General features: G+C 47.9%; 1 protein-coding gene across 1 annotated transcript in view; it reads left to right on the forward strand.

Moving 5' to 3' along the window:
• TCERG1L (transcription elongation regulator 1 like) overlaps positions 1-27886 on the forward strand; it is a 198018-nt gene that overhangs the window by 33721 nt on the left and 136411 nt on the right. Inside the window, exon 4 of the mRNA XM_059900081.1 lies at positions 6293-6478. Within this exon, the coding sequence (XP_059756064.1) occupies positions 6293-6478 (186 nt within the window). The remainder of the gene's footprint in view (positions 1-6292; positions 6479-27886) is intronic.

Consider the following 27886-nt stretch of genomic DNA (forward strand, 5'->3'; position numbering starts at 1 on the left):
TTCCTCCATACCCCCTGCATCCCAAGATAAAGGTCTTCCTCTCTACGTGGTGTCCTCAATGTCAGATGCTACAGGCGAGGCCTTCGTCCTGCTCTTTTGTAAAGATTTGCAAGCTAAATGTCTAGCATCCTATCTACTCTGCAGCCCGCTAGCGGTTATAATTCTGGGGCTCCTCTGCTGCCAGCGCAGGCCTTCCACACCGAGTGTTCCTCCCGTAGGGACGCGGTAAACGTCGTCTCCAGCCCTGCCCTCCCCTTCTTCCTCTGGGGAAGGCGGCCAGCGGCAGAGAACCTGGGGCTGAGAGCAGCTCTGTTCCAGCGCAGGCCTAAGAGGAAGAGAAAACCCAAGGGAACAGGAACACACCAGACTGTCCAGCCTGATCGGACACCCTTGAACTTGCACAGTCCCCAGTTAGCGTCTCAGCCTGAGGCCGGATGGTGAGAGCCCCTGCCTGTCCCGCCGTCCCAGGGCCACCAGCCTTTCTCTTCCTTTTCTTCTGTTGAATCGTGGGAAAAGCACATCCAGCTGCTGGCTGGGTTCCGGTTTTGGAGGCAGGTACCGGGAGAGGTCAGTGGTCAGGGTGCCTGTGAGCACAGGTGGCCGCGCAGAGCCTGCCCGCCCCCTCCTGTGAGTCCCTCAGTGTGTCAGTGACCGAAGGCCCCCGTGCGGGCAGCAGGGGGGCCTCTGGTGGCACAAAGGAGAAAGTGCTCCAGACGCTCCAGCCCGCCCAGGAGTCTAGCTGGGATGGGGCACGCGTTCAGCCAGGTGGGGCCCCAGTGCCAGCCCTGCAGAGGGACTCGGGCAGACACGCCTGGCCTTAAGTCGGGGCCAGCTTTCTCCAGGGCTCCTGTGAGCCTCCTGAACCTCACTGAGACCTGCTCTCCGGCGACAAACAGGGACCGCAGAAGTTCTCCTTCATCCAGCTATCCTGGGGTCACTCAGACTAAAAATGCAAACAAAGCCCCTTTGCAAGTCGGGCCATCAGAGGGGGATCTGGAGGGAGGTGGCCGTGACGGAAGGGGCAGCACAGGGCGGGACGGCTGCAGGCCGAGAAGCACACGGTTAATTACTGTTTTGCCTAAAACATTGATTTTTTAAAAAAAATTATTTTATTTATTTATTTACGGCTGTGCTGGGTCTTCGTTTCTGTGCGAGGGCTTTCTCTAGTTGTGGCGAGCGGGGGCCACTCTTCATCGCTGTGCGCGGGCCTCTCACTGTTGCGGCCTCTCTTGTTGCGGAGCACAGGCTCAGTAGTTGTGGCTCACGGGCCTAGTCGCTCCGCAGCACGTGGGATCCTCCTGGACCAGGGCTCGAACCCGTGTCCCCTGCATTGGCAGGCAGACTCCCAACCACTGCGCCACCAGGGAAGCTCTAAAACATTGATTTTTATTAGTGATGCTGATGGGATTGCATTTGTGGCTTATCTCTTAGCTGGCTTAGCAGGTTTTTTTGGCTGGGCCTCTTATCTCAGTTTATTTACTCAACTGGGGGATTCTCTGCAGTCCTTCGGGGAAAGCAAGTTATGCTAATTACTTATCAGTCGACACAGTTTGTTGAGGGCCTGCTTAGCTTCCAACACGCAGCTCAAGAGGCGTCTCTCTGGGAGCAGCTGGCGTCCCAGGGCCCATCGGCCCCGCCTGCCTCCTGGCGGGTGATTATCTGTTTGCAGCGGTGTTTCCTAAGGTAGCGTCTTCCTGGCCGAGCTGTGTGCCATCTGGCAGGTGGAGATGCTCCACAAATGCCTCAGCTGGGGGTGGGGGGTGGGGTGGGAAGCAGGAAGTTGCCAGCAGCTCCTGCCCACGTGGCGTTCCAGATGGGGATCAGGGGTTACCACTGGTCAGTGGAGGTTCCTGAGCCCCTCCTCCCGCTTTGCGCGTTACCTCTCCCACCTGCCGGCCAGGGTTGAGCTCATCTGTGCTGTCTGTGTCCTGGAGGTTGGGAGCCAGACCCTGCTCCCACACCAGGTGCCTGGGTCTAATATCAACACACAACGCACCTGCGCAAGGCCTGAAGCTGGTGGGAGCTTGGCAGTGATAAGACCCCTTCTTTCCATCTCATCTCATCCACCAATTATGACAGTAATTTTGTCGACATTGGTTATTAACTTTTTATCTCCACTGATATTATGCAGTCGATTTTGTGAGCTAACTGGTGAGTGGTGCATTTTTATATGGACCCAGATGGATTCAAAGCAGGTTAAAAACTATCTTTCCAGGGTCTTTTTTTTAAAGAGGCAGATAAGGTTTACTTATTTTTTTTTTCCTTTTTGGTTGACTTATCATTTCTGACAGCAAAGTCATGCGATGATAAAACTGTTCCCACACTTCCATCTGTAAAATGCTCTTGCTGTGGCACTGTTTCTTATAAGTCACTGTTGTTACTTTCTCATTCTTTGCTGAAGGGTCATCTTCGTTTTGAACAGAAGATCAAGTTCATTCAACAAATTCATCAGGTAGCCTATCACTGAGGTCATTGAACTTGGCTTTGAGAATCGCAGTTCTTTGAAGCCCTCTGTCACACCAATGGATCTGTCTCTGAACAGGGCCAACAATGGTTAAATTGCAGTGGAAACACCTGTGGTAAAATAATACAAATAAAGGAATCTTGAAGGAGGGAAGCTGAATTTACAAAGAAATATTTGTGTACAGCTTCATAGTATGTGGACTTTCACAGAACTGCCTCATTAAACTGACACATGCACACTCAAAATGCTCACCCTGTTTGGCCCTGAACAACCATCCTGGAATGGGCAATAAATGCAGAAATTAACCTTTTTGCACACAGTTGTTTATGTCATGTTTATTTATAATAGGCAACACCTATTATGATGAGGGCTGGTTAAATGAGCATGGCAGATTTGTGTGGCGGTTCCACTGCCTGGAATACTAGTCTCTGATTAATAACTGGACTTGGGAAGGCCATTTAATGACAGGAGAAGTGGAAGAGCGGTGTGTGCAGTGTACTGGTGGTCCGTCACCGGTACAGCCAGACCATGCCTCTGGAAACTTCTGGTTAGCTGCATGACGGAAGATCAACAGTGTTCAGCTGGGGGACCATAGGGACATTGTTAGATGCTTATTTACTCCATTTTATACCTTTTCTATAATGTGTTTTTATTGTTAATTAAGACAATATATATTGCATAGTGTGGGTTTTTTGCTGACTTTAAATCCGTATGTGACAACAATGAGACACCACTACACACCTGCGAGAATGTCTAAAATCCAGGACATTGACACCAAGTGCTCGTGAGGATGTGGAGCAACAGGAACTCCTTCATGGCTGATGGGGATGCAGAACGGTGCAGCCACTTTGAGAGACAGTCTGGAAGTTTCTTACAAAGCAAAAGGTAGTCTTACCATGTGACTCAGCAGTCACACTCCTTGGTATTTACCCAAATGAGCTGAGGACTCATGTACAAACAAAAACATGCACACAAATGTTGATAGCAGTTTTATTCATAATCATAAATACTTGGAAGCAACCAATATGTCCTTCCATAGGTGAATGGGTAAACTGTGGTACATCCAGACAATGAAATATTACTCGGTAATAAAAAGAAAGGAGCTATCTTGCCATGAAAAGACACAAAGGAACTTTAAGTACGTACAGGCACACCGCTGAGATATTGCTGGTTTGGTTCCAGACCACTGCAGTAAAAGGAATATAGCAATAAAGCAATTTTTTTGGTTTCCCAGTGCATATAAACGTTGTGTTTACACTACACTACAGTCTGTTAAGTGTACAATAGCATAATGTGTAAAACAATGTACATACCTTAATTAAAAATACCTTATTGCTAAAAATGCCCACACAATCTGAGACTTCAGTGGGTCGTAATCTTTTTGCTGGAGGGCGTTGCCTCGATGTTGACGGCTGTTGACTGGTCAGGGTGGTGGTCACTGAAGGCTGGGGAGGCTGCAGCAATTTCTTAAAATAAGACAGCAGTGAATCTGCCGCATCAGTTGACTTCCTTTCAAGCATGATCTCTCAGTAGCATGCAATGCTGTTTGAGAGCATTTTACCCACAGTAGAACTTCTTTCGAAATTGGAGTCAATCCTCTCAAACCCTTTCACTGCTTTCTCAACTAAGTTTATATAATATTCTTTATCCTTTGTCTTCATTTCAATAATCTTTATAGCATCTTCACCAGGAGTAGATTCCATCTCAAGGAACCACTTTCTTTGCTCATCCCTAAGCAACTCCTTCCTCATCCATTAAAATTTTTATTGTGAAATTGCAGCAATTCACTCACATCTTTGGCTCCACTTCGAATTCTAGTTCTCTTGCTATTTCCACCACATCTACAGTAACGTCCTCCACTGAAGTCTGGACCTCTCAAAGTCACCCATGAGGGTTGGAACCGTCTTCTTCCAAACTCCTGCTAAGGTTGATGTTTTGATCCGTTCTCACCAATCTCAAGTACTCTTAATGGCACTTTGAAGGATGAATCCTTTCCAGAAGGCTTTCAATTTACTTTGCTTAGATCCACCAGAGGAATCACTATCTATGGCAGCTATAGCCTTATGAGATGTGTTTCTTAAATAATAAGGTTTGAAAGTCAAAATAACTCCTTGATCCATGGGCTGTAGAATGGATATTGTGTTACCACGAAAACGACATTAATCTCCTCTCCATCTCCATTAGAGCTCCTGGGTGACCAGGTGCATTGTCAATGAGCAGTCATATTCTGAAAGGAATCTTTTTTTTCTGAGAAGTAGATCTCAACAGTGGGCTTAAAATGTTCAGTAAACCACGTTGTAAACAGATGTGCTGTCATCCAGCCTTTGTTTTTCCATTTATAGCACACAGACAGAGTAGATTTAGCATAATTCTTAAGGGCCCTGGGATTTTCAGAATGGTAAATGAGCATTGGCTTCAGCTTAAAGTCACCAGCTGCATTAGCCCCGAACAAGAGAGGCAGCGTGTCCTTTGAAGCTTTGAAGCCAGGCACTGACTTCTCCTCTCCAGCTATAAGAGTCCTAGATGGCATCTTCTTCCAATAGAAGGTTGTTTAATCCGCACTGAAAATCACTAATGATCTGAGCTAGATCTTGTGGATAACTTGCTGCAGCTTCTACATCAGCACTTGTAGCTTCCCCCAGCACTTTTGTGTTATGAGATGGCTTCTTTCCTTAAGCCTCATGAACCGACCTCTGCTAACTTCAAACTTTTCTTCTGCAGCTTCCTAACGTCTCTCAGCCTTCATAGAATTGAAGAGAGCTGGGGACTGGCTCTGGATTAGGTTTTGGCTTAAGGGAATGTTGTGGCTGGTTTGATCTTCTATCCAGACCACTCAAATTTTCTCCACATCAGCAATAAGGTTGTTTCTCTTTCTTATCATTCGTGTATTCACTGGAGTAGCACTTTTAATTTCCTCCAAGAACTTTCCCTTTGCATTCACAACTTGGCTAATGGTCCAAGAGGCCTCACTTTCAGCCTGTCTCAGCTTTCGACATGCCTTCCTCACTGAGCTCAATCATTTCTAGCTTGTGGAGATGAACAGGCAGAGCACACGGGATGTTTAGTTTTGCATTTGGCAAAACTCATAGAATGTACAACGTAAACAGTGGACCCTAATGTAAACTATGGACTTTGGGTGATAATAATGTATCAGTGTTGGTTTATCCATTAATGGTAACAAACGTAGCACCCAACCCAAAAGGGCGGTAAGAGGGGAAACCGGGTGTGGGGGAATAGGTGGGAATTCTCTGTACTTTCTGCTCAGTTTTTCTGTAACCCTCAACCTGCTCTATAAAAAATTAAATTACATTTTAAAAATCTGTAAATGCCCATCATAGGACATTTGGAAAATACAGAAAAACAGAAAGAGAAATTCAAGGATCTGGGAGTGAGTGTGCCCTTTTGATTTAAAGTGAGAGACGTGTGGCTCTGTCCCTAAGAGCTAGAACATGCTTGGCATCTAATTGACCAAATGAAATTTGTTGACCGAATGACTGCATAGTGTAGAAGTGGAAATGACTGTATAATTGGCTTTGTTTACTGAGCGTCGTATTGTGAGCTGCAGCAAAGTACTTCTCTTTAAGGCAGGCGTGTCCCCTGGTGACTGTGAGCCTTGTGAGGGCACACAGCTCTGTGCACAGGTGACATTTGGGTGGGTAAAGAGCTCATCACACTTATTTCAGGGACAGTGGCCCAGGGCACGGGCTTCCAAGAAAGGGGGTTACCACGCCCTTGTTTTCTGGCTGCTCGTATGTTGCATGATGAAATGGCATTGACTCCAGGGGACACGGGGCATCCTGTGCTGACCTCCCTGTCCCCCCTCTGCAGGTGGTCATCACAACAGCCTTAAGCCTGTCGGCAGCGGCCCCACCTTTGCCATCACCACTGCCACCGCCACCATGGTCTCCGTGGACCCCGAGGGACTTGGGGGCCCGTCCCCCTCCAGCGTGCAGCCCTGCCACTTCCTGACCCTGGCGCCCATCAAAATACCCCTGCGGACCACACCCTTCTCTGGTAAGTACACAGCCTGGTCTCTCAGAGCCTTGGGCTGGTTCGGAGTCCACAGCGTGGAGACCAAGGCAGGGACCTGCCGTCCCCCAGATTCATGGTTTCCTGCGTTCTCGTGTTGGGGGCGTCGGGAGAGGGCTTATGCTCAGATCACGCAAATGGACCTCAGTTCCCTTGACCAAGGTCATGTTAGATAACCCGGGCATTTTCTGCCATAAAGCAAAGTGTAAAGTTTCTGTCTGAAGAAATGAGACATGCCTTTACTAACTCTTCACGGGGAGTGATGCACATGACCGAGAAATTTCTAATTTTCTTATGTGGGGCTTGGAAAAAAGCAAAGGCAACATGGTGGAAAACAGTTAAGCATCTGAGTTAATAAAACACAAAAAAGTACAAAACTCAGACTCGCATGGGGCTCTCACTGAGCCATCCCTCTTGGGCTGGCCAGCTGGGCCTGCTCTGAACACATGGGGTGGGGTCCTCCCCACCACGGCGGGACCGGTGCAGAGGTCCACTGAAGCCCGTGGCTGAAGAAGAGACAGGGTAGCCACCAAGGTTTGGAGTTCATCCGTGCAGCGGGTGTACTATTCTAAGTCCGCGGGGCGGAGGCGGGGCTGGCAGACATTCTGGTGTTGTGAGCGATGCTGAGATGCAGGATGAGATGCGGAAGGCCTGGTCCTGGATTGGTTGCAACTCTGTTGTCCAAACGTGTTCTCAGCTGTACGCGCACATCTGCTCACTGTCACCAGCACTCCACGTGTCCCAGCTGTCCTGGTGAGTGCATGTTTGGGTCCGTCCTTAAATGTCGCAAAAACAGCGTTGACTTGGAATGACCTTTAGTAAGTACTGGAGTCTTGGGAGCCAGGACTATTACTTGAGTTTTAGTTTTTCACATGATACAGTAAGACTTGGATAGAAATTCTGTGGAATTATAATATTAATTCTATACTAGAGTTAACCCTAGAATTGTATACTAGCATTATATCATTAATTGCTAGGTTGTCAGTGATAGAAACATCTCTAGATTGTGAGATACATATCTTTTTTTCATTGTAGAAATAGATTAACCTGGTTTCATTACTTTCCAGTTTGGGGAGTGTTTTTGGTTTTCTGGTCGTGTTTCTAGTAAATCTGATGTGGTCTTCTCAACACTGGACCTTGGCTTCTGTGTTTCTATGTTGACCTGATAAATTAGTTGGTCAATAGAATGTTGTATTCTCAAGAACAAAATCTTATTTCTATTTCAGCATGTTAGTGAACATGCAGTTAGGATGTGACGGGGAAAATAAATAAAACACATGGATAATCTCCTGTGTGGAACATAATTTACAACTGTGTCAAGATTCTGGTTTTAAAATCCATCAGTCCACTGGCATTTATTAAGGATGACTTACTATTTTCTGAGCAAATTAATCTTAGAAAGAACCCAAAACCAAACCCTGTGTACCCAAGGGGCGGCTTCACTCTTCATGTCTCTTATATGATTTATAAAGTGACATAATCATTAGGCGTCTTTCCATGTTGGCATTTTATAAGGTTCTATAATCAAATCTGCCATAATGTGCATTCAGTTAGAAAAAGACAACCTCCGTGTGATCTATCGTGTACAAAACTGCCGAAGTGGATGGTCAGAAGATGAAGGGGCCCTACTTAACAGGTGGCTTCTGAAATGGCCTTTGTCTTGCTGGCGTTGGTCCCTTTGATCTGAAAACCCCAATCACTACAGGGGTTGAAACTGGGGCTGCAGGTCTGGACCAATGACCCCAGCCCAGTGGGTGGTCCCTGAGCTCTTTGGCCAATCCCAGTGTTGGATATGGTACTGCCAGGGCTGCCCCTGTAAGTGGTTCTCTGGCAGGGAGGACCACCTACCCACCTAGAAGGGTTACCCTGGCTCTCCTCTTGATGTTAGAAGAAGGCATTTGAGAGAGACTGGCCAGGTCCCTGATGAAAACCTTCTCAGAATTTCCCTTGAATACTTTCTGAAAACCAGGCCTTGAAGGAGACTGAGGGCAGACAATTTGTCCATCAGAGCTGGGGTTTTTTAACCCCTGTCAGTAGCCCCATGGAATGAGAGCCAGTGAGATTGAAGAGTGGACTGTCCTGATTCTCAGTGGAAGTCCAGGTATTCTGCTTGGAAATCCCTAACCCCCCTGAAAACGGAGTGGAGGAGGGATGGGGATAGGAGAAAGGAGGGCTGGTGGAGGGAGGGGGGCCAAGGGGATAGAATGGCATCGACAGAAAAAGAGATTTCATAGGCCCAGAAAAACGCATCTCTCTGGGAAGTTTGCTCCATATTCAAACTGATTTTATAAAAGCACATGAACTTTAATTTATCCACAGATGAATAATCCTGCTTTTATTCAGAAGATAATAATTCCCATTTTAGATAAATGAGTTAGACTATTTTATTTACACCCTAAGCTTGGTGATAAAAGCCAGATAACCTTAGAAGCCCTATGTGGTTTAGCTTTATGGTTCTCAACTGGGGGCAGTTTTGTCCCCAGCAGATACTCGCCAGTGACCAGAGACATTTTTTGGTCACTGAAACTTGGTGGTTGCTACTGGGATCTAGAGGATAGAGACCAGGGATTCTGCTACACATCTGACAGCAAAGGACAGCACCTGTGGTAAAGGATTATCTGGCCCCAGATGTTAGTAGGGCCTCCATCAAGAAACCCTAGTTCGTGTTCTAGAGGTCCACCTAAACCGTGGAAACCAGGACTGGTGTATGAAGAAGAAGTTCTGGTCCAGTAACTGTAGGACCCAAAAGGAAGAAGCCTCTGTGCTGGAAAGAAGATCAGCCACGAGAGTGGCTGAATCATATGCCTTTAACAAGATTTAGGATTTCGAGTCAGACACCGTATTTGAAAAACCCCTTGAAGGAGATTGGTTCAAGATGGCAGAGTAGAAGGACGTGCTCTCACTCCCTCTTGCGAGAGCACCAGAATTCACAACTAACTGCTGAACAATCGTTGACAGGAAGACACTGGAACTCACCAAAAAAGATACCACACATCCAAAGACAAAGGAGAAGCCGCAATGAGATGGTAGGAGGGGTGCAATCACAATAAAATCAAATCCCATAACTGCTGGGTGGGTGACTCACAGACTGGCGAACACTTATACCACAGAAGTCCACCCACTGGAGTGAAGGTTCTGAGCCCCACGTCAGGCTTCCCAACCTGGGGATCCGGCAACAGGAGGAGGAATTCCCAGAGAATCAGACTTTGAAGGCTAGCAGGATTTGATTGCAGGACTTCGACAGGACTGAGGGAAACAGAGACTCCACTCTTGGAATGCACACACAAAGTAGCGTGCGCATCGGGACCCAGGGGAAGGAGCAGTGATCCCATAGGAGACTGAACCAGACCTACCTGTTAGTGTTGGAGGGTCTCCTGCAGAGGCGGGGGGTGGCTGTGTCTCATCGTGAGGACAAGGAAACTGGCAGCACAAGTTCTGGGGAGTACTCCTTGGCATGAGCCCTCCCAGAGTCTGCCATTAGCCGCACCAAAGAGCCCAGGTAGGCTCCAGTGTTGGGTCGCCTCAGACCAAACAACCAACAGGGAGGGAACCCAGCCCCACCCATCAGCAGACAAGGGGATTAAAGTTTTACTGAGCTCTGCCCACCAGGGGAACACCCACCTCTACCCACCACCAGTCCCTCCCATCAGGAAACTTGCACAAGCCTCTTAGATAGCCTCATCCACCAGAGGGCAGACAGCAGAAGCAAGAAGAACTACAGGGCTTCCCTGGTGGTGCAGTGGTTGAGAATCTGCCTGCCAATGCAGGGGACATGGGTTCGAGCCCTGGTCTGGGAAGATCCCACATGCCGCGGAGCAACTAAGCCCGTGTGCCGCAACTACTGAGCCTGCGCGTCTGGAGCCTGTGCTCCGCAACAAGAGAGGCCACGATAGTAAGAGGCCCGCGCACCGCGATGAAGACTGGCCCCCGCTCGCCGCAACTAGAGAAAGCCCTCGCACAGAAACGAAGACCCAACACAGCCAAAAATAAATAAATAAATTTATAAAAAAAAAAAAAAAAAAAAAAAAGTACTAAAATAACTACTTTGTTAAAAAAAAAAAAAAAAAAAAAAAAAAAGAAGAACTACAATCCTGCAGCCTGTGGAACAAAAACCACATTCACAGAAAGATAGACAAGATGAAAAGGCAGAGGGCTATGTACCAGATGAAGGAACAAGATAAAACCCCAGAAAAACAACTAAATGAAGTAGAGATAGGCAACCTTCCAGAAAAAAGAATTCAGAATAATGATAGTGAAGATGATCCAGGACCTCGGAAAAAGAATGGAGGCAAAGATCGAGAAGATGCAAGAAATGTTTAAAAAAGACCCAGAAGAATTAAAGAACAAATAAACAGAAATGAATAATACAATAACTGAAATGAAAAATATACTAGAAGGACCCATTTGTTTATTTTTGTTTTTATTTCCATTTCTCTAGGAGGTGGGTCAAAAAGGATCTTGCTGTGATTTATGTCATAGAGTATTGTGCCTATGTTTTCCTCTAAGAATTTGATAGTGTCTGGCCTTACATTTAGGAATTTAATCCATTTTGAGTTTATTTTTGTGTATGGTGTTATGGAGTGTTCTAATTTCATTCTTTTACACGTAGCTGTTCAGTTTTCCCAGCACCACTTATTGAAGAGACTGTCTTTTCTCCATTGTATATCCTTGCCTCCTTTGTCATAGATTAGTTGACCATAGGTGTGTGGGTTTATCTCTGGGCTTTCTATCCTGTTCCATTGATCTATATTCCTGTTTTTGTGCCAGTACCATATTGTCTTGATTACTGTAGCTTCGTAGTATAGTCTGAAGTCAGGGAGTCTGATTCCTCCAGCTCTGTTTTTTTCCCTCAAGGCTGCTTTGGCTCTTCAGGGTCTTTTGTGTCTCCATACAAATTTTAAGATTTTTTGTTCTAGTTCTGTAAAAAGTACCACTGGTAGTTTGATAGGGATTGCATTGAATCTGTAGATTGCTTTGGGTAGTATAGCTATTTTCACAATATTGATTCTTCCAATCCAAGAACATGGTATATCTCTCCATCTGTTTGTATCATCTTTAATTTTTTTCATCAGTGTCTTATAGTTTTCTGCATACAGGTCTTTTGTCTCCCTAGGTAGGTTTATTCCTAGGTATTCTATTCTTTTGTTGCAATGGTAAATGGGAGTGTTTCCTTAATTTCTCTTTCAGATTTTTCATCATTAGTGTATAGGAATGCAAGCAATTTTTCTGCATTAATTTTGTATCCTGCTACTTTACCAAATTCATTGATTAGCTCTAGTAGTTTTCTGGTAGCATCTTTAGGATTCTCTATGTATAGTATCATGTCATCTGCAAACAGTGACAGCTTTACTTCTTCTTTTCCGATTTGGATTCCTTTTATTTTTTTTCTTCTCTGATTGCTGTGGCTAAAACTTCCAAAACTATGTTGAATAATACTGGTGAGAGTGGGCAACCTTGTCTTGTTCCTGATCTTAGAGGAAATGCTTTCAGTTGTTCACCATTGAAATGATGTTTGCTGTGGGTTTGTCATATATGGCCTTTATTCTGTTGAGGAAAGTTCCCTCTATGCCCACTTTCTGGAGGGTTCTTATCATAAATGGGTGTTGAATTTTGTCAAAAGCTTTCTCTGCATCTATTGAGATGATCATGTGGTTTTTATTCAATTGTTAATATGGTGTATCACATTGATTGATTTGCGTATATTGAAGAATCCATGCATCCCTGGGATAAATCCCACTTGATCATGGTGTATGATCCTTTTAATGTGTTGTTCGATTCTGTTTGCTAGTATTCTGTTGAGGATTTTTGCATCTATATTCAACAGTGTTATTGGTCTGTAATTTTCTTTTTTTGTAGTGTCTTTGTCTGGTTTTGGTATCAGGGTGACGGTGACCTCGTAGAATGAGTTTGGGAGTGTTCCTCCCTCTGCAATTGTTTTGGAAGAGTCTGAGGAGGATGGGTGTTAGCTCTTCTCTAAATGTTTGAGAGAATTCAGCTGTGAAGCCATCTGGTCCTGGACTTTTGTTTGTTGGAAGATTTTTAATCACAGTTTCAATTTCAGTGCTTGTGATTGGTCTGTTCATATTTTCTATTTCTTCGTGGTTCAGTCTCAGAAGGTTGTGCATTTCTAAGAATTTGTCCATTTCTTCCAGGTTGTCCATTTTATTGGCATATAGTTGCTTCTGGTAATCTCTCACGATCCTTTGTATTTCTGCAGTGTCAGTTGTTACTTCTCCTTTTTTGTTTCTAATTCTATAGATTTATTCTTCTCCCTTTTTTTCTTGATGAGTCTGGCTAATGGTTTATCAATTTTGTTTATCTTCTCAAAGAAACAGCTTTTAGTTTTATTGAACTTTGCTATCGTTTCCTTCATTTCTTTTTCATTTATTTCTGATCTGATCTTTATGATTTCTTTCCTTCTGCTAACTTTGGGGTTTTTTTGTTCTTCTTTCTCTAATTGCTTTAGGTGTAAGGTTAGATTGTTTATTTGAGATGCTTGTTGTTTCTTGAGGTAGGATTGTATTGCTATAAACTTCCCTCTTAGAACTGCTTTTGCTGCATCTCATAGGTTTTGGATTATCGTGTTTTCATTGTCATTTATCTCTAGGTATTTACTGATTTCCTCTTTGACTTCTTCAGTGATCTCTTGGTTATTTAGTAACGTATTGTTTAGCCTCCATGTGTTTGTGTTTTTTACGTTTTTTGCCCTGTAATTGATTTCTAATCTCATAGCATTGTGGTCAGAAAAGATGCTTGATATTATTTCAATTTTCTTAAATTTACTGAAGCTTGATTTGTGACCTATCTGGAGAATGTTCCCTGCGCACTTGAGAAGAAAGTGTAACCTGCTGTTTTTGGATGGAATGTCCTATAAATATCAATTAAATCTACCTAGTCTATTGTGTCATTTAAAGCTTGTGTTTCCTTATTAATTTTCTGTCTGGATGGTCTGTCCATTGGTGTAAGTGAGGTGTTAAAGTCCCCCACTATTATTGTGTTACTGTTGATTTCCTCTTTTATAGCTGTTAGCAGTTGCCTTATGTATTGAGGTGCTCCTATGTTGGGTGGCTATATATTTATAATTGTTATATCTTCTTCTTGGATTGATCCCTTGATCATTACATAGTGTCCTTCCTTGTCTCTTGTAACATTCTTTATTTTAAAGTCTATTTTATCTGATATGAGTATTGCTACTCCAGCTTTCTCTTGATTTCCGTTTGCATGGAATATCTTTTTCCATCCCCTCACTTTCAGTCTGTATGTGTCCCTAGGTTTGAAGTGGGTCTCTTGTAGACAGCATATATATGGGTCTTGTTTTTGTATCCATTCACCGAGCCTGTGTGGTTTGGTTGGAGCCTTTAATCCCTTCACGTTTAAGGTAATTATCAGTATGTATGTTCCTATCATCATTTTCTTAATTGTTATGGGCTTGTTTTTGTAGGTCCTTTTCTTGTCTTGTGTTTCCCACTTAGAGAAGTTCCCTTAGCATTTGTTGTAGAGCTGGTTTGGTGGTGCTGAATTTTCTTAGCTTTTGCTTGTCTGTAAAGCTTTTGATTTATCCATCGAATCTGAATGAGATCCTTGCCAGGTAGAGTAATCTTGGTTGTAGGTTCTTCCCTTTCATCACTTTAAATATGTCATGTCACTCCCTTCTGCCTTGTAGAGATTCTGCTGAGAAATCAGCAGACTGGACACTATAAAACTCTTAGAGGAAAACATAGGAAGAACACTCTTTGACATAAATCACAGCAAGATCTTTTTTGATCCACCTCCTAGAGTAATGGAAATAAAAACAAAAATAAACAAATGGGACCTAATGAAACTTAAAACCTTTTACAAAGCAAAGGAAACTACAAACAAGATGAAAAGACAACCCTCAGAATGGGAGAAAATATTTGCAAATGAATCAACGGACAAAGGATTAATCTCCAAAATATATAAACAGCTCATGCAGCTCAATATTAAAAAAACAAGCAACCCAGTCCAAAAATGGGCAGAAGACCTAAATAGACATTTCTCCAAAGAAGACATACAGATGGCCAAGAAGCACATGAAAACCTGCTCAACATCACTAATTATTAGAGAAATGCAAATCAAAACTACAATGAGGTATCACCTCACACCAGTTAGAATGGGCATCATCAGAAAATCTACAAGCAACAAATGCTGGAGAGGGTGTGGAGAAAAGGGAACCCTCTTGCACTGTTGGTGGGAATGTAAATTGATACAGCCACTATGGAGAACAGTATGGAGGTTCCTTAAAAAACTAAAACTAGAATTGCCATATGACCCAGCAATCCCACTACTGGGCATATACCCAGAGAAAACCATAATTCAAAAAGACACATGCACCCCAATGTTCATTGCAGCTCTATTTACAATAGCCAGGATATGGAAGCAGCCTAAGTGTCCATCGACCAATGAATGGATAAAGAAGAAGTGGCACATATATACAATGGAATAGTACTCAGCCATAAAAAGGAACGAAATTGGGTCATTTGTAGCGACGTGGATGGATCTAGAGACTATCAAACAGAGTGAAGTAAGTCAGAAAGAGGAAAAGAAATATCGTATATTAACGCATATATGTGGAACCTAGAAAAATGGTACAGATGAACCGGTTTGCAAGGCAGAAATAGAGACACAGATGTAGAGAATAAACGTATGGACACCAAGGGGGGAAAGTGGTGGGGGGATGGGGTGGTGGTGGGATGAATTGGGAGACTGGGATTAACATATATACACTAATATGTATAAAATGGATAACTAATGAGAACCTGCTGTAAAAAAATAAAATAAAATGAAAACTAAAAAATAAAAAAAATAAACCTGAGGAAAGGCAAATAAATAAATGCATGCATACATACATACAGACAGACAGACAGACATACAAACCCCTTGACCAGTTCCAAATTCAATCGGAAAGTGGGTTTTCTCTTCCGGAGTGTCGCCAGCGTGTGCAGCCAAGCTAGTCCTCGCTGCTGCTCTTCTGCAGGAGCCCGCGCACACCGGGGCCTCCCACTGGCCTCATGCTCATGGCCGTCTGTTCACTCGCCTGCCCCTTCCCCGCCTGTGAGTCACCCGCTGGCGGGCCCTGTCGCCCTGTCCCCGCCCAGCCTGCAGCGGCTCCGGGCCGTTTCCCGAACCTCAGGTCCATTCTCTGTATTGGACATCCAAAGGATGAATCCAGCTGATTCCACGTGTTCACGTAATCTCTAACGCTGTTTCTCTCATGCTTGCCTCTGAATCAGGGGCACGGCAGAGGGAAGTGTGGGCAGGGCAGAGGGTTTACCAGGAGAGGTCTGGGCATTCAGACGTGGGCTGGGAGCCGGCGGTTGAAGGAGGATGAGCAGACAGGGGCGGGGGTGGGCTGCTCTCTTCGTTTCCCCCCCGCAGGTCTCAGCTAACGCACTTTGCCTCATTCCCATCTATTCCTTGAAGCCTTGGAATTTCAGGTTATAGAAGGAACACTTCCGGGGGAAAAGCATATCTTGTATCCTGTCTATTTCTTAGTTTTTAAGGCGAAGGTGGAGTTTATCTGGGGGGAACGGAAGACGTGCAGAAGCATTTGCCCTAGGGAACGGAAGTGCCTTCCTGGCGCTCTCCAGGCTGGAGCCCGCTGGACCTGCACTCCCTCACCTGCCCCCTCGATGTTACAGGGAAGTGGGAAGCGGGAGCCCACATTCAGGAGGGTACAATCACCAGGCAACTCCAGCGTCTGCCCCTCTTTGATGAAATAAACGAAGTGATTCTTTTTTAAGAATGATGGCAGCTATTTTCAAAACTTAGCCCACCATTTCATAAGCATTGAAGTGAAAAAGGTAAAACATGAGTGAGAGCCGTGGTCTCCAGTACAGCAAGTGACTAGCAAATACAACTATTAAAAAGTACCATCTGCCTTGGAAGCCATTTACCACCTGTTCTTTTGCTTCCAGAACAATTTAATGGTCTAAATTTAACATTTTGTCCTGCCACAGAACAGCTGGGAAGTGACGATTCTTTTTTCAGTCAGGAACTTACCAGCCAGGCTGCATAACAAGGCAGACTCTCCATGCAGCCTCTGGGGGGGCTGTCCACTCATCCCATTAGCGGAATCCAAGGATGCTGAAACGGGCTCTGTAACCACAGTAACCCGGCCATTTGGGGATGCAGCCTTTTCTCTTGTTATCCAGGAATTGTTTCCTCCTCCACTGTAATAAAAAAATGTCATAATACATATTAACATTTTGGAGATTTGTAGAGACAAAAATACTGCTGCAACGTAATTACTTATACCCCAGAGTGCCTGAGACTCAGCTGGCTTGTGAGAAAGACATATGTGTTTCTAATGGAGAGAATGAGCTGCTTTTAGTAGAAAAATTATTGGATTTAAACAAACAAAAAAGGACTTTGTATAGTTTGTTATCCACAAATGAACTCATACTGTGGATGCAAGATACAAATAGTCAGTCAAGCAGATGTTAACGCGTTTGAGCCGTGCCGGGTGCAGAAGTGTCTAAATGGAGATCCAGCTGTGAACCCTTCCTATCAGCAAGTCAGCTTGTTTAAGGTTGTCCCTCTAGAAAAGTCCTCCTGTGACCTGTCTGCTGCAACCTCCCTGAGGAACTGCTGTCACTTGAGCTGTATTCTTCGTTTGCACTGTTAGCTCCAATTCACTCTTTCTTTGAAAAGAAAAATTGGCAACCCAGCACGCACACAAAAGCATGTCTGTGTCTATGCCAAGTATAAAGAACGCTGATACAGTAGACCCCCAAGTACCTCCCACTGAGCCCAAGAAATGGATGTTTCTGTACCCCTAGCGCTCCTGGGAGCCTCAACCCTCCCCAGCAATAATTACTCTCCCAAGTAGGTGCCAATCGTTGCTATGCTGTTTTTGAGAAGTACGTTTACATATAAGCATTATTTCTAAACAATGTACTTCATAGTTTAGGCGCTTTTTGAATTTTACATAAATGTCATCATAGTTCGTGCATTCTTCCGTGATTGCCTTTTCTTGCTCAAAATGATGTTGTTGTTTTTTTTCGTAAAGTCCCCACTGAGGCTTGTAGTTGTAATGCAGTCACATTCACTGTGGCATAGCGTTTGTTGGTTTGTATGAATCCACGCAATGCATCATCCATTCTGCTACTGGTGGCATCTGGACTGATTCCTGAAATGTCAGGAACAGTTGCCCCCTCTTTCCTTTTGGAAGCACTTTCCTCCCCTTCTGATAGTCCTTCCAGGTTTCGGGTGTGGGGGGGTCTTTGCACAGATCTGTAGAGTCTGGGGTGCACAGGACCCTCCCTCTCTGGTGTCCCGAGTGTTCTTACCCCAGGTAGTAACTAATCCCGACTTTATGTCAGTCCCTGTTTCTCCCTTGAGTGCTAGGTTGATAGACCCAGTTTCGCACTGGACACATGCACTTTCTGATGGATACCTCAAGCTGCACTTTTCTATAAAAGCAGTATTGATTTCCTACCCATGGTCCTGCTTATGAAACAATGCAAAACAACTGGTTTCTCCTGTAGGCTTCTGGGTAAACCCCCTCTTCCACTAGCACTCTCTCATTCGTAAGTAGCACCCCAGTCTGCACCCAACACCCCGGGGTCATCCTTGGTTCCTCCTTCTGCCTGATAACCTCACATCCACCCATCAGCGCTGTCTTCCCTCCTAATCTGCATCCCAAGTCCAACTTCCTCGTCCAAAGCGATACCATCTCTTGACTGAGGGGGCTGCACAAAATCTCTCTGCTTCCACTTACCCTTATCAGCCACTGTTTCCTACAGGAGCCAGAGTTCCCGTCTCAAAGATGTACAGCAGGCCAAGCCTGCCCCTGCTTAAGACTCCCACTGATTGTCTCCTGTGGAGCTTAGAACAAACCCCAGACTTCTCCCCAGAGTCTCTGGAACCACCTTTTGTGGTCCAGCCTGTGCTCTTGCTGCTGTTGGTGCCACTCTCCCTTCTCCCACCGAGCCTCAAGCACACCCAGCCTGGCTGCCTCGGGGCCTTTGCACCGGCCACTGCCCTGCCTTAGAGGCCCTCCTTCACCGCTCAGGCCCAGCTGAGAAGCGCCCCTACTTTCTCATCCTAAGGACCCTTGGGAATCAACTCCCCCTCATCACCTGTTTACTTCCTTGGTAGCATTTCTCATTGTCTGGAATCAGCTCAGTGTCTGTTCCTGGCTTGTTTCTCTCTGCTGCCCTTCCCCATCCCCGGATGTGAGATCCAGGATGGCAGGGGCCTCTGTGTCTTATTCACCATGAGTTCAGGGCCAAGGTCAGTGCTTGGGGCCAAACGGTCTCCCCTTGCCTCTGCTGAAGGAGCACATCTGCTCCCTGTGTTCTCGATGAGAGAGAGGAGGGGGTGGGCCTGCTTGAAGGTGTTCGTTCAGCACCCCCGCCCCAGCCCAGTCAGTCCTCACAGACAAGGTGGGAATCGGGGCAACCATCCGCACGCCAGGGCCCTCGGCGGCGCTCACGGCCGCAGAGCCTGGCTACTGACGTTGGTCTCCACCTGGCGTCGATCGGGACGTGCAGTCAGGATGCCCAGGAGAAAACCAGGCTGCTCTGTGAAGGGCTTCAAAGGAGTGGCCAGCCCCCCGTCGCTACATCCTTGAAGACTGGTGTGTCCTGAAACCCCAGCTTTTCACCCTGAAAGTTTGCATGGATCCCATGTAGCTGATCCCATTCTTTAAACTGGGGGACAGAGTGGGAGGGGATTAAAGACCTCCTTACCTAAGTTCCAAAGCCAAGAAGGGCAGAGCGAACCTGGAACTCAGCCGCGTTTCCTGAGGGCCTTGCCTTCCTTTCGTAGGCATCTCCATCAACCCCTCCCACCGTCGATCCCTCCCGCTAGCCACAGTTCACATTGAGCCATAGAGCCATTGAGCTAGAACCCATGACCTGATGACTGAGGCTTTGGCTGGGCTGCCGGTGCTATAGGGACGTTGACCAAATTCAGCTCTGTGACCAGCCCAGGCAGAGAGGGCGGCCAGGCCACACACACACATGATGCATGTGGTCTGATCCCTGGAACAGGCCTGGGCTCTTCCAGCGGGTGGGCGTTTTTAGAAGAGACCCTAGAAGGACTGAGAAGATAGATTGGTCTGCGGACGGAGGAAGGAGGAAGGAGCCCTGACGGTTGTTGCTTTAATGGAGAGCATCCTTTAAGAGAGCATCCTTGGTTGCCACGTTCGGTCCCGTTGCTACAGCCACAAGTCAGAGCCTGGTCTTGGCGAGTTCCCTGTAACGAGAGCAGCCGCCCCCTCCTGGGCTGGGCTGTCTCATTTGATCTGTGATAACAGCGCCGTTGGAAACAGTATCCGTGGCATCTAGTTGAGGATGCGGGAGGGGATGAGGTGCCGGACGTGCACTCACTGGAGGCCGTGGTCCAGGAAGCACCTGGGAGCATCTTCGGGCCCAGCTACTTTGGTCTTAATTCCCAAATTGACCCTTTTGGTGTGTCAGTAAGATCAGGGCCGCACACACAGAGGCCTCTGCCTTGTAGGAGTGCGGGATCTGTGTTTATTCACTGGCCCAAGTCAGGGAGGGAGCTGGCATTTTGCTCCTGGTGCTTAAACTTCTGGAGCCCACGGGGGGCTGCTTGAAGCGTCCTCAAGGCGCCCAGTCCTCTGGCAGCTCCAGCTGCGGAGAACAGCTAAGGAAGGGCGAGGACGCCAGCACAGGGTCTGTGTCCACCCTGCCTGTGATGCTGGGCCACGCGAGAGAGAAGTGAGTGCTTAGGAAACTTTAGCTGAGGAAGGTGCGCCCCGTTGAAATATGCTATCGGTGGTTTGCAGTTATAGACGCCGATAGCTAGGAGAGCGAGCTTACTTAGCTAACAGCATACGAGCTCCTCATTTCCTTAAGAAGTCAGCTAACAGCCGTACCTGTCAGCCACTGCAGGGAGTGGAGAGGGGAGGGCGCTGCTTTGAAGCAGACCCTGGGCAACGCTGGCTTTCACCACTCGCCTCCCCTTCCCTGATGTATTTAAGAATGGCTGTGCTCGAACCTAGGTTATGACCGATGTCCAAGATTCAGTTCACCATCCGTGTGTCTCCTGAGCTCCCAGGGTTCTTGGGACGAGACTTCTCAAGCTCGGATGCACAGGACGTTTTTCCATTTGGGAGGACTGATGGGGGTGGGGAGTGGCACGGAGCCCCCGCTTTGTGCTGGGGTCCCAGGCTCCCCCTGGCACCTTGTCTCAGCGCAGGTTGGGCCCATCCAGGGACGGGCTGCAGGCCCACCTTCACGAGAAAAGGGATATGAAGAGGATGCTCCTGGGAGGACCCTCAGAAAGGAGTCAGGATCGGATGTTAGAACGACCACCTACACGCTCACTGCTGGGCTCCCATCTGGCCCTGCTTCCATGGTCTTTCCTCTTGCTCTGTTCACATCCTGGCCTCTCACTGGAAGCCCAGTTGAGAGCTGAACTTGTCTGTGGTGACTGGCTTGACCCCTTCGGTCCAGCAAAAGCTTTCCAGCCTTCAACCTCCTGTCCTGTCCTTGTCTCACCTGCCACTTAAGTGACAGCCAAGCTGTTCACGAGAGTGCACTTCATCTCCCCATGCTGAACGTCCACGGGGCCGGGCCGCAGGGCTGGCTCTTTCCCCGCTCAGCACTTAAACCAGCTCTGAGGATATTTCCCAGGTGGGAGGCTCGGCCACTAGAGGACATGCAGTGACTTCCATCGGTCAAGTTAGGCTGGATTGTTACAACTAAATCGCTTTGTAGAATAGCCCCCTCCTTGTTTATACAACATGTAGAGAACATGTTTTTTCCTGTTCTCCGCTGTGTAAATACAGTCCTACTGACTGAAGAAAGAAACAGTCATCATCCGGTACATTTCCTCCTAAAGGTATTATTGTGTTTCCCTGCACACAGCTGCTCAGCCTCACTGGGGAGACGTGGGTACTTATGATCCCACCTCTAGCCACAGGAGGCATCGGCTACATCTTATTTGCTTTCTGCTGGAGAGAGAACAGCAGTGCTCTGGGCCATTCAACATAAAAGAGAGTTAAAGGCACAGAGCCCGAGAAGGCCCACGGTGCTCACAAATGACCCACATCTGGGGGCTTCCCTTGACTGGGGCTGGGAAGTCGCCCAGGATCACCTATCACCGTGCACTCAGGCGTGGGCTGGAGAGGAGCCTGGACCAGCCAGGTGCCAGGTGTTTACGTCCCACTGGTCCCAAGGGGCGAGGGGTGCAGGGAAGGCGGGGCAGGTGGAACCTCAGAGCCAGGGAGGTCTGGATCCCAGGAGAGGAGGCGAAGGGGAGCCCATCGCTTCAGGACAGAGAAACAGTTCCCGATCGTCTAGGAAAGAGCTGACAAAATGGTCCAGACCCCACGCCGCCCTCTCCACCACGCCCAGCCTGGGAAAGCTTCCTACTCTCCACTCTGGTCAGGTCAGCTGGCAGCCCTCGTGGTCAAGCATGTGGTTAAACCACAGTCCCAGGGGCAGTGCTTGCCCACGGGGTCCAGTCTGGGCGTTTGGGCAGGTGTGAGCTGATTTCTGTGAGCGCAGCTCTCTCAGGGGAGGAGAGCAGTGTCTGAATTATTCTATGAGCGCTGTACAGGACTGTCTGCTCCCAGGCCCCCAGCTGCTCTCGTTGTCCTGCACAGATCTGAAAGGGAGGAGGGCTCGGCTTCCGCTAGCTGTCGCCTAAAGCAGCCACCGGTGTGTGCACGCGGGCGGGGGCCAAGGTCAGTACGCGCCAGGAGAGCCAGCAGGGACTCATGCTGCCCAAGTTCTGACAGCAGATTTATGTATGTAGTTTGCTAATTTACACACGTGGACGGAAAACACGCACATCTGAGGCTTTTCAAGAAAGCACTGAAACTGTGATAGTAACCAAAAGAACAGAACGTGCTTCTTTTTTTTTTTTTTTTTTAATTTTAATTTATTTATTTATTTATTTATTTATGGCTGTGTTGGGTCTTCGTTTCTGTGCGAGGGCTTTCTCTAGTTGCGGTGAGCGGGGGCCACTCTTCATCGCGGTGCGCGGGCCTCTCACTATCGCGGTCTCTCTTGTTGCGGAGCACAGGCTCCAGACGCGCAGGCTCAGTAATTGTGGCTCATGGGCCTAGTTGCTCCGCGGCATGTGGGATCCTCCCAGACCAGGGCTCGAACCTGTGTCCCCTGCATCGGCGGGCAGATTCTCAACCACTGCGCCACCAGGGAAGCCCCAGAACATGCTTCTTGTGCTGAAAAGGACCCCTCTTGTCTGGGACTCCCAGACGCTGGGCTTTAAACGAGGCCCTGGAGCCCGCTGTCAGTGGCCCTGACGTTTAAATGCTCTGTGAGCCTGGAGGATGGCTTTCCCGAGCGGGCTGTCTTCCCTTTGTTTTTCTGTTTTTTAATTGGGATGTTGCATTCGCTAAGGTTGTGCATTCTCACAACCTGCTCAGATCTACTTAGGATCATGGACTCTGCAGGGTCAAAAATCTGAATTTTCTTAAATAGAGTCATTCGTCCCATTCCCCACTCAAAAGATCAACCAGCCACCCCACGTGTCCTGAGCAGGATCAGACCAGGTCAGCGCCCACTGCATCCCCCCCTTCGGGGGCTGGTCGTTATGCGAGGAGCTGGCCCAGGTACACAGGACCTGGAGGGCTGTCTCAGGTCGGGTGGCCCCAGAAGAAGACTCTGGGGTGGAGATTTTATGTGAGCTTGGGTGGAGGAGGGGGAGTATGATAGGAAAGCAATAAGGCAGCAGAGGGTCTACCAGGTTCTTCTAGCAAGGAGGCAGGAAGCTAGGCTCTTCCCATCAGCGTCGGCCTGCGTTTGGTTGAGGGCAGCTCCGGATGGCTCAAGTTTCCTGGCATTTCTGCTCACCCCACACCAAGGCCAAAACCGCCCCCCACCAGACACAGCGCTGAGGCAGGGAGAGTCAGTCGTCGTGGTCGCAGGAGGAGGCCTTCGGCCTCATGGGAAGGTGAGGGCTTCTGGAGCGTGGTGGGGCAGCCTGTGGACCCTCTGGGAGCCAAGCTCCCAGGGATGCAAGGAGGGATGCGGTGTGCTTGGTTTTGTGACCTGACCTCTCCAAAGGTCATAACAACCAAAGATGACGTGTGAGGTCGTGAAGACCTGCGGACTGTTCTCACAGCTGTGACATTTCTTACCAAGTGTGGCTGTGGGGCCTGCATGCCATCCTGTGTGTAAACAGTGAGAGGGACTCCCTTGGTTCACGGTGAGTTGAGATGCTGGCCGGGGAAGGAGGCCCTCAGACTCCAGGCCGTTCTTCAGGGCTCCCCCAGGCTTCTCTTGACCTTTAGGGCAGCTCTCTTTCTGGGTGACAGGGCGGTGGCAGTGGCCAGACAGACACAGGAGCCAGGCGAGGCAGCAGATGCGGCTATGCTGAGTGATGGGTGCCAGGACCGGGCTCAGCCCATGGAACCATCCAGCACACGGTGGGTGTTCAGTGAGTGCCCGTGGAATAAAGAGGTGCCTGTGGACGTAAGAAGAAAACACCAGCAGAACCACCGTGAAAGCAGGGGTCTACGGAGGTCCAAGTTCCAGCCCCGCAGTGGGCGGCAGTGGGGATCTGGAGTGTGTGTGGAGCCAGGAAGAGCCCCGTGGCAAAAGAGCGCCGTGATGTTAAAGATCTTGGCAGGAAGAGATTTCAGCCTGGGGACCCCGTTCGAAGGGGCTCTGAAATCTAAGGGGTCCGTCCGCTTCTCTCTCTGGCATTGCTTTGGTCAGTGGTGAAATGAGACCCCAGAGTGAGATCATCCCTGAGACGCTTCCGGTTCTCCTGAGCCGTGAGACCACAGAGCAGGGTCCATGCGCCCCGGTGCAGGGATGCGGGAGCCTGGCACCTTCCAAGGTCAGGGGAGACCACAGCCAGGATGCCAGGTGCAGCCTTTTGTGAATATCTTCCTGGTTTATTGCTCTTGCATCAACCCTGTTGGGTCTTTGTAGTGTATTTAAGGGTCTTGTGCAGTCTTTATTGGGTTAGTTTATCCGGTTTTGGACAGCCAAGCAGGGAAGGGGCTACCGAGGTGACAGGAGTGTGAGATGCTAGAGGTTGGACCAAGCAGATCGTGATGGGGGCTGGGGAGCAGCCTGAGTTGGGGTCCGAATTAAAGGTTCACTCAGCAGATTAGTTGCCAAATGTTTGCGGATGTGCGAGAAAGATGGAGTCAAGGGTGACATCGAAGATTTGTCCTGAGCAACTGAGCGAATGGAAACGTCCTTCATCACACAGGGGCCATCTGAGCAGGGCTGTCCTGGGAAGGCAGATCCGGAGTTTTCTCTGACCCTGCTTCTTCCTGTAGCAACAGCCTGCGTCTCTCTTTCCTTAAACAACCTTCCTCCAAGTAAGCCGCCTATTCCTGGGTATAATTTCTGTCTTCCTATTTTCTTCTGAGCTCAATCCAAGCAGGTCTTGGCTTCTCCACTCCACTGAAACTGCTCTTCTAGACGTCACCAACAACTTGGATTTTCCTAAATTCACATGGTGCATTCTCTGTCCTCCTGTTACTGACCTTTATGGCATTTGACGGAGTTAATCACTCTCTCCTCCTTGACACGCCCTTGTTGGATTTGCCACCAGGTCACCATGAGCCTGGTTACCCCACTTTCCTGGGTGCACCTCCCCGTGTCTGTGCTGTGTGTCTCTGGCCACTCCCCATCCTCCAAATACGGAGCCAACCTGTGTTCATTCCTTCACCGTCTCCACTCAGCTTCTCCAACAAAGCCGCCTGAGTTGATGGGTATGACTTCCAGTGAAATCGCCCAGTCTCATGGCTACATTGTCACCTCTACAGTGTTCCCCCCCAATTCCAGACTCGCGTGTCCAGAAGTCCACATGACATTCCTACTTGTATGTTTAGTAACCACCTCACACTGACCAGATCTCAAACTGTGCCCAAGTGTCCTTATAATTCCAACAAATAAGCTATAATTTTTATTGTACTCATTTTTTCTCAAGGCAGCCACTGGGGAAAAATAAAAGAAAGGGGGTGTAGGGTATGAAAGTGGAGGGTATGTAAGGGGCAATGGCTGGGGGCGGGAGGCAGGGACACTTGTGGCTCTTTGGGCATCCTTTGGTAGTAGTTTTGTGGTCACCGAGACTGTGCCCTTGTTCCTGGAGAGGCTGTGTAGACGTTGGTAAGAGGCCTTGGTCTAACAGAGAGGAGCTTGTGTTTACTACCCAAGCCATCCAATGTGCATTAATTATGTGTATGTAGCTGTCATTTGCCACATGTCATAGAGTTATGACATTTGTTAAAGATTCATTTGGACTTATAAAAGGATATATGCAAGATAAATAACCCAATTAATAAATAAGCAAAGGATCTGATAGATGTTTCTCCAGAGAAGACATACAAATGGCCAATAAACACGTGAAAAGACGCTCAACAACATTAGTCGTCAAGAAAGGCAAATCAAAACCACAGTGAAACACCACTTCATACTCACTTCATGGCTAAAATAAAAAGATGGACAAGTGTTGGTGAAAATGTGGAGAAGTTGGGACCCTCATACGCTGCTGGTGGGAATGCAAAATGGTGCAGCCACTCTGGAAAACAGCCGGGCAATTCCTTAAATGGTTAAACATAGAATAACCGTAAGACTCAGCAGTTCCACTTCTAGGTATATACTCAAGAGAAATGAAAACATATGTCTGCACAAAACCGTACACAAATGTTCACAGCAGCGTTATTCATAATAGCCCCAAAGTGGGAAAACTCAGATGTTCGTCAGCTGATGAATGGGGAAATTAAATGTAGTGAATTCAACAATGGAATATTAGTTAGCAATAAAAAGAAATGATGCACTGACACGGGCTACAACATGGATGAACTTTGAAAACATTACATTAAATGAAAGAAGCCAGTCACAAAAACCATGCATTGTATGATTCCATTTATGTGAAATGTGCAGAATAGGCAAATCCATAGAGACAGAAAGGAGATTAGTGGTTGCCTAGGGTGAGGGGTGGGATGAGGAGGCCTGGGTGGAAAAGGAGAGTGATTGCTAGTGGGCCCGGGGTTTCTTTGGTTGGGGGAGGGGCGGTGACAAAATATTCTGAAATGGTTTGTGGTGATGGTTGCCATTCTGTGAATCTAGTGAAAACCACTGTCTTGGACACTTTCAGTGGGTGAATTGTATGGTATGTGAATTATATCTTAATAAAGCTATAATAGAAAAACAAATATACACACAACCCCATTTCACTCCCCTCCCCCCCGCCGTGTGCAGCTTCGCGGGGAGTTGCAGTGCGTCCTTCTGGAATAAAGTGACACGTGAAAACCACTTCAGATCCCAGTGGTTAAACATCCCTCCTGGAGGGAGAGCAGAAGTGGTCTGTCAAGCCCATTAATTTCCGTGATTTTCTATTTAAGTATGTTTTCAGGTCACTTCCAGCCCTTTCCTGGTAGCTTTGCAGACCTGGATGATTGTAGCCGTTGTTACGTCTGAGGCCGGGGTCCTTTAGAAAGGGGCGCTCAGGCCCTGAGAGGTGGGATCCTAGCTGCCCCGCTGTGTTGGTCTGGCCACCTGAGGTTCCGGCCCCTCGCCATCGGGGAAGGGTCCCCTGGGCGCTGGGATGGAGGGGTGGAGGTTCAGGAGGAGAGGCTGTGGGCCTGCTGAGTGGAGGGATGAGGGATGGGGGAGAGGACTCAAAGGCAGTGGAATGTCAGACCTGGGCAGTGCCCGGCTCCCGTCAGCGGGAGGCGGATGCTGACCTCTTTGGCAGTGTCCGCTCCTGTGCAGTGAAGACAGGAGGCGCTGTGACCGGCAGGGCCTCCCCGGGCCCTTCTCTTGGAATGAGTCCTTACCTGTTACAGGCGAGACCAGGAGCGCTGCTCAGGGGACCTGTAACCAGAGTGCGTATCCGGACCAGATGTGCACGCTGGTCAGCAGACACACATCCTCAGGCACATTTAAGTAACTGGTAAACCTGTGACCTGAAATTGACTTTATTGTTTTCCCAATGGCACATAAACTTATTTTAGCATTTTTATTCACATTTATGGGAGCGGTTCCCTATGTCCCTTTTCTGTAGAGATAACATGGGGAGGTCACCTGTAGTCTAGCTTTGCTCGTAGCTAACGGTCCCGGCTAAAACCTTCTGAAGATCCTTCATTGACTTAAAGAAGGAGTGAAATCTGGAAACACACAGGCTTTGCCTGCAGGAGGGGCTGAGCTTACCACAGCTGCTGTTTATTTCCCTTTTTTTTTTTAATGCAAAGAGCCTTTCCCTCCTGTGTCTGTAACGCCCTGCCCTCCCCAGTGCCCTGGACTGGACTTCGGCGCTGAGGCTGCGGGCTGTGGTCGGGACGGTCGGTAGCTCCCATTGTTCCCCAGAGAACAGACAAGAGGCGCCGTGTCCTTCTCCGTAGGGGAGAGCAGAGGCGGGCTGGGTGAGGTTCCAGCGAGCAGAGGCGGGGCGTCCGTCCACAGGGAG

The sequence above is a fragment of the Balaenoptera ricei genome, chromosome 16 (genome assembly GCF_028023285.1).
Source record: "Balaenoptera ricei isolate mBalRic1 chromosome 16, mBalRic1.hap2, whole genome shotgun sequence".
Lineage (NCBI taxonomy): Eukaryota > Metazoa > Chordata > Mammalia > Artiodactyla > Balaenopteridae > Balaenoptera > Balaenoptera ricei.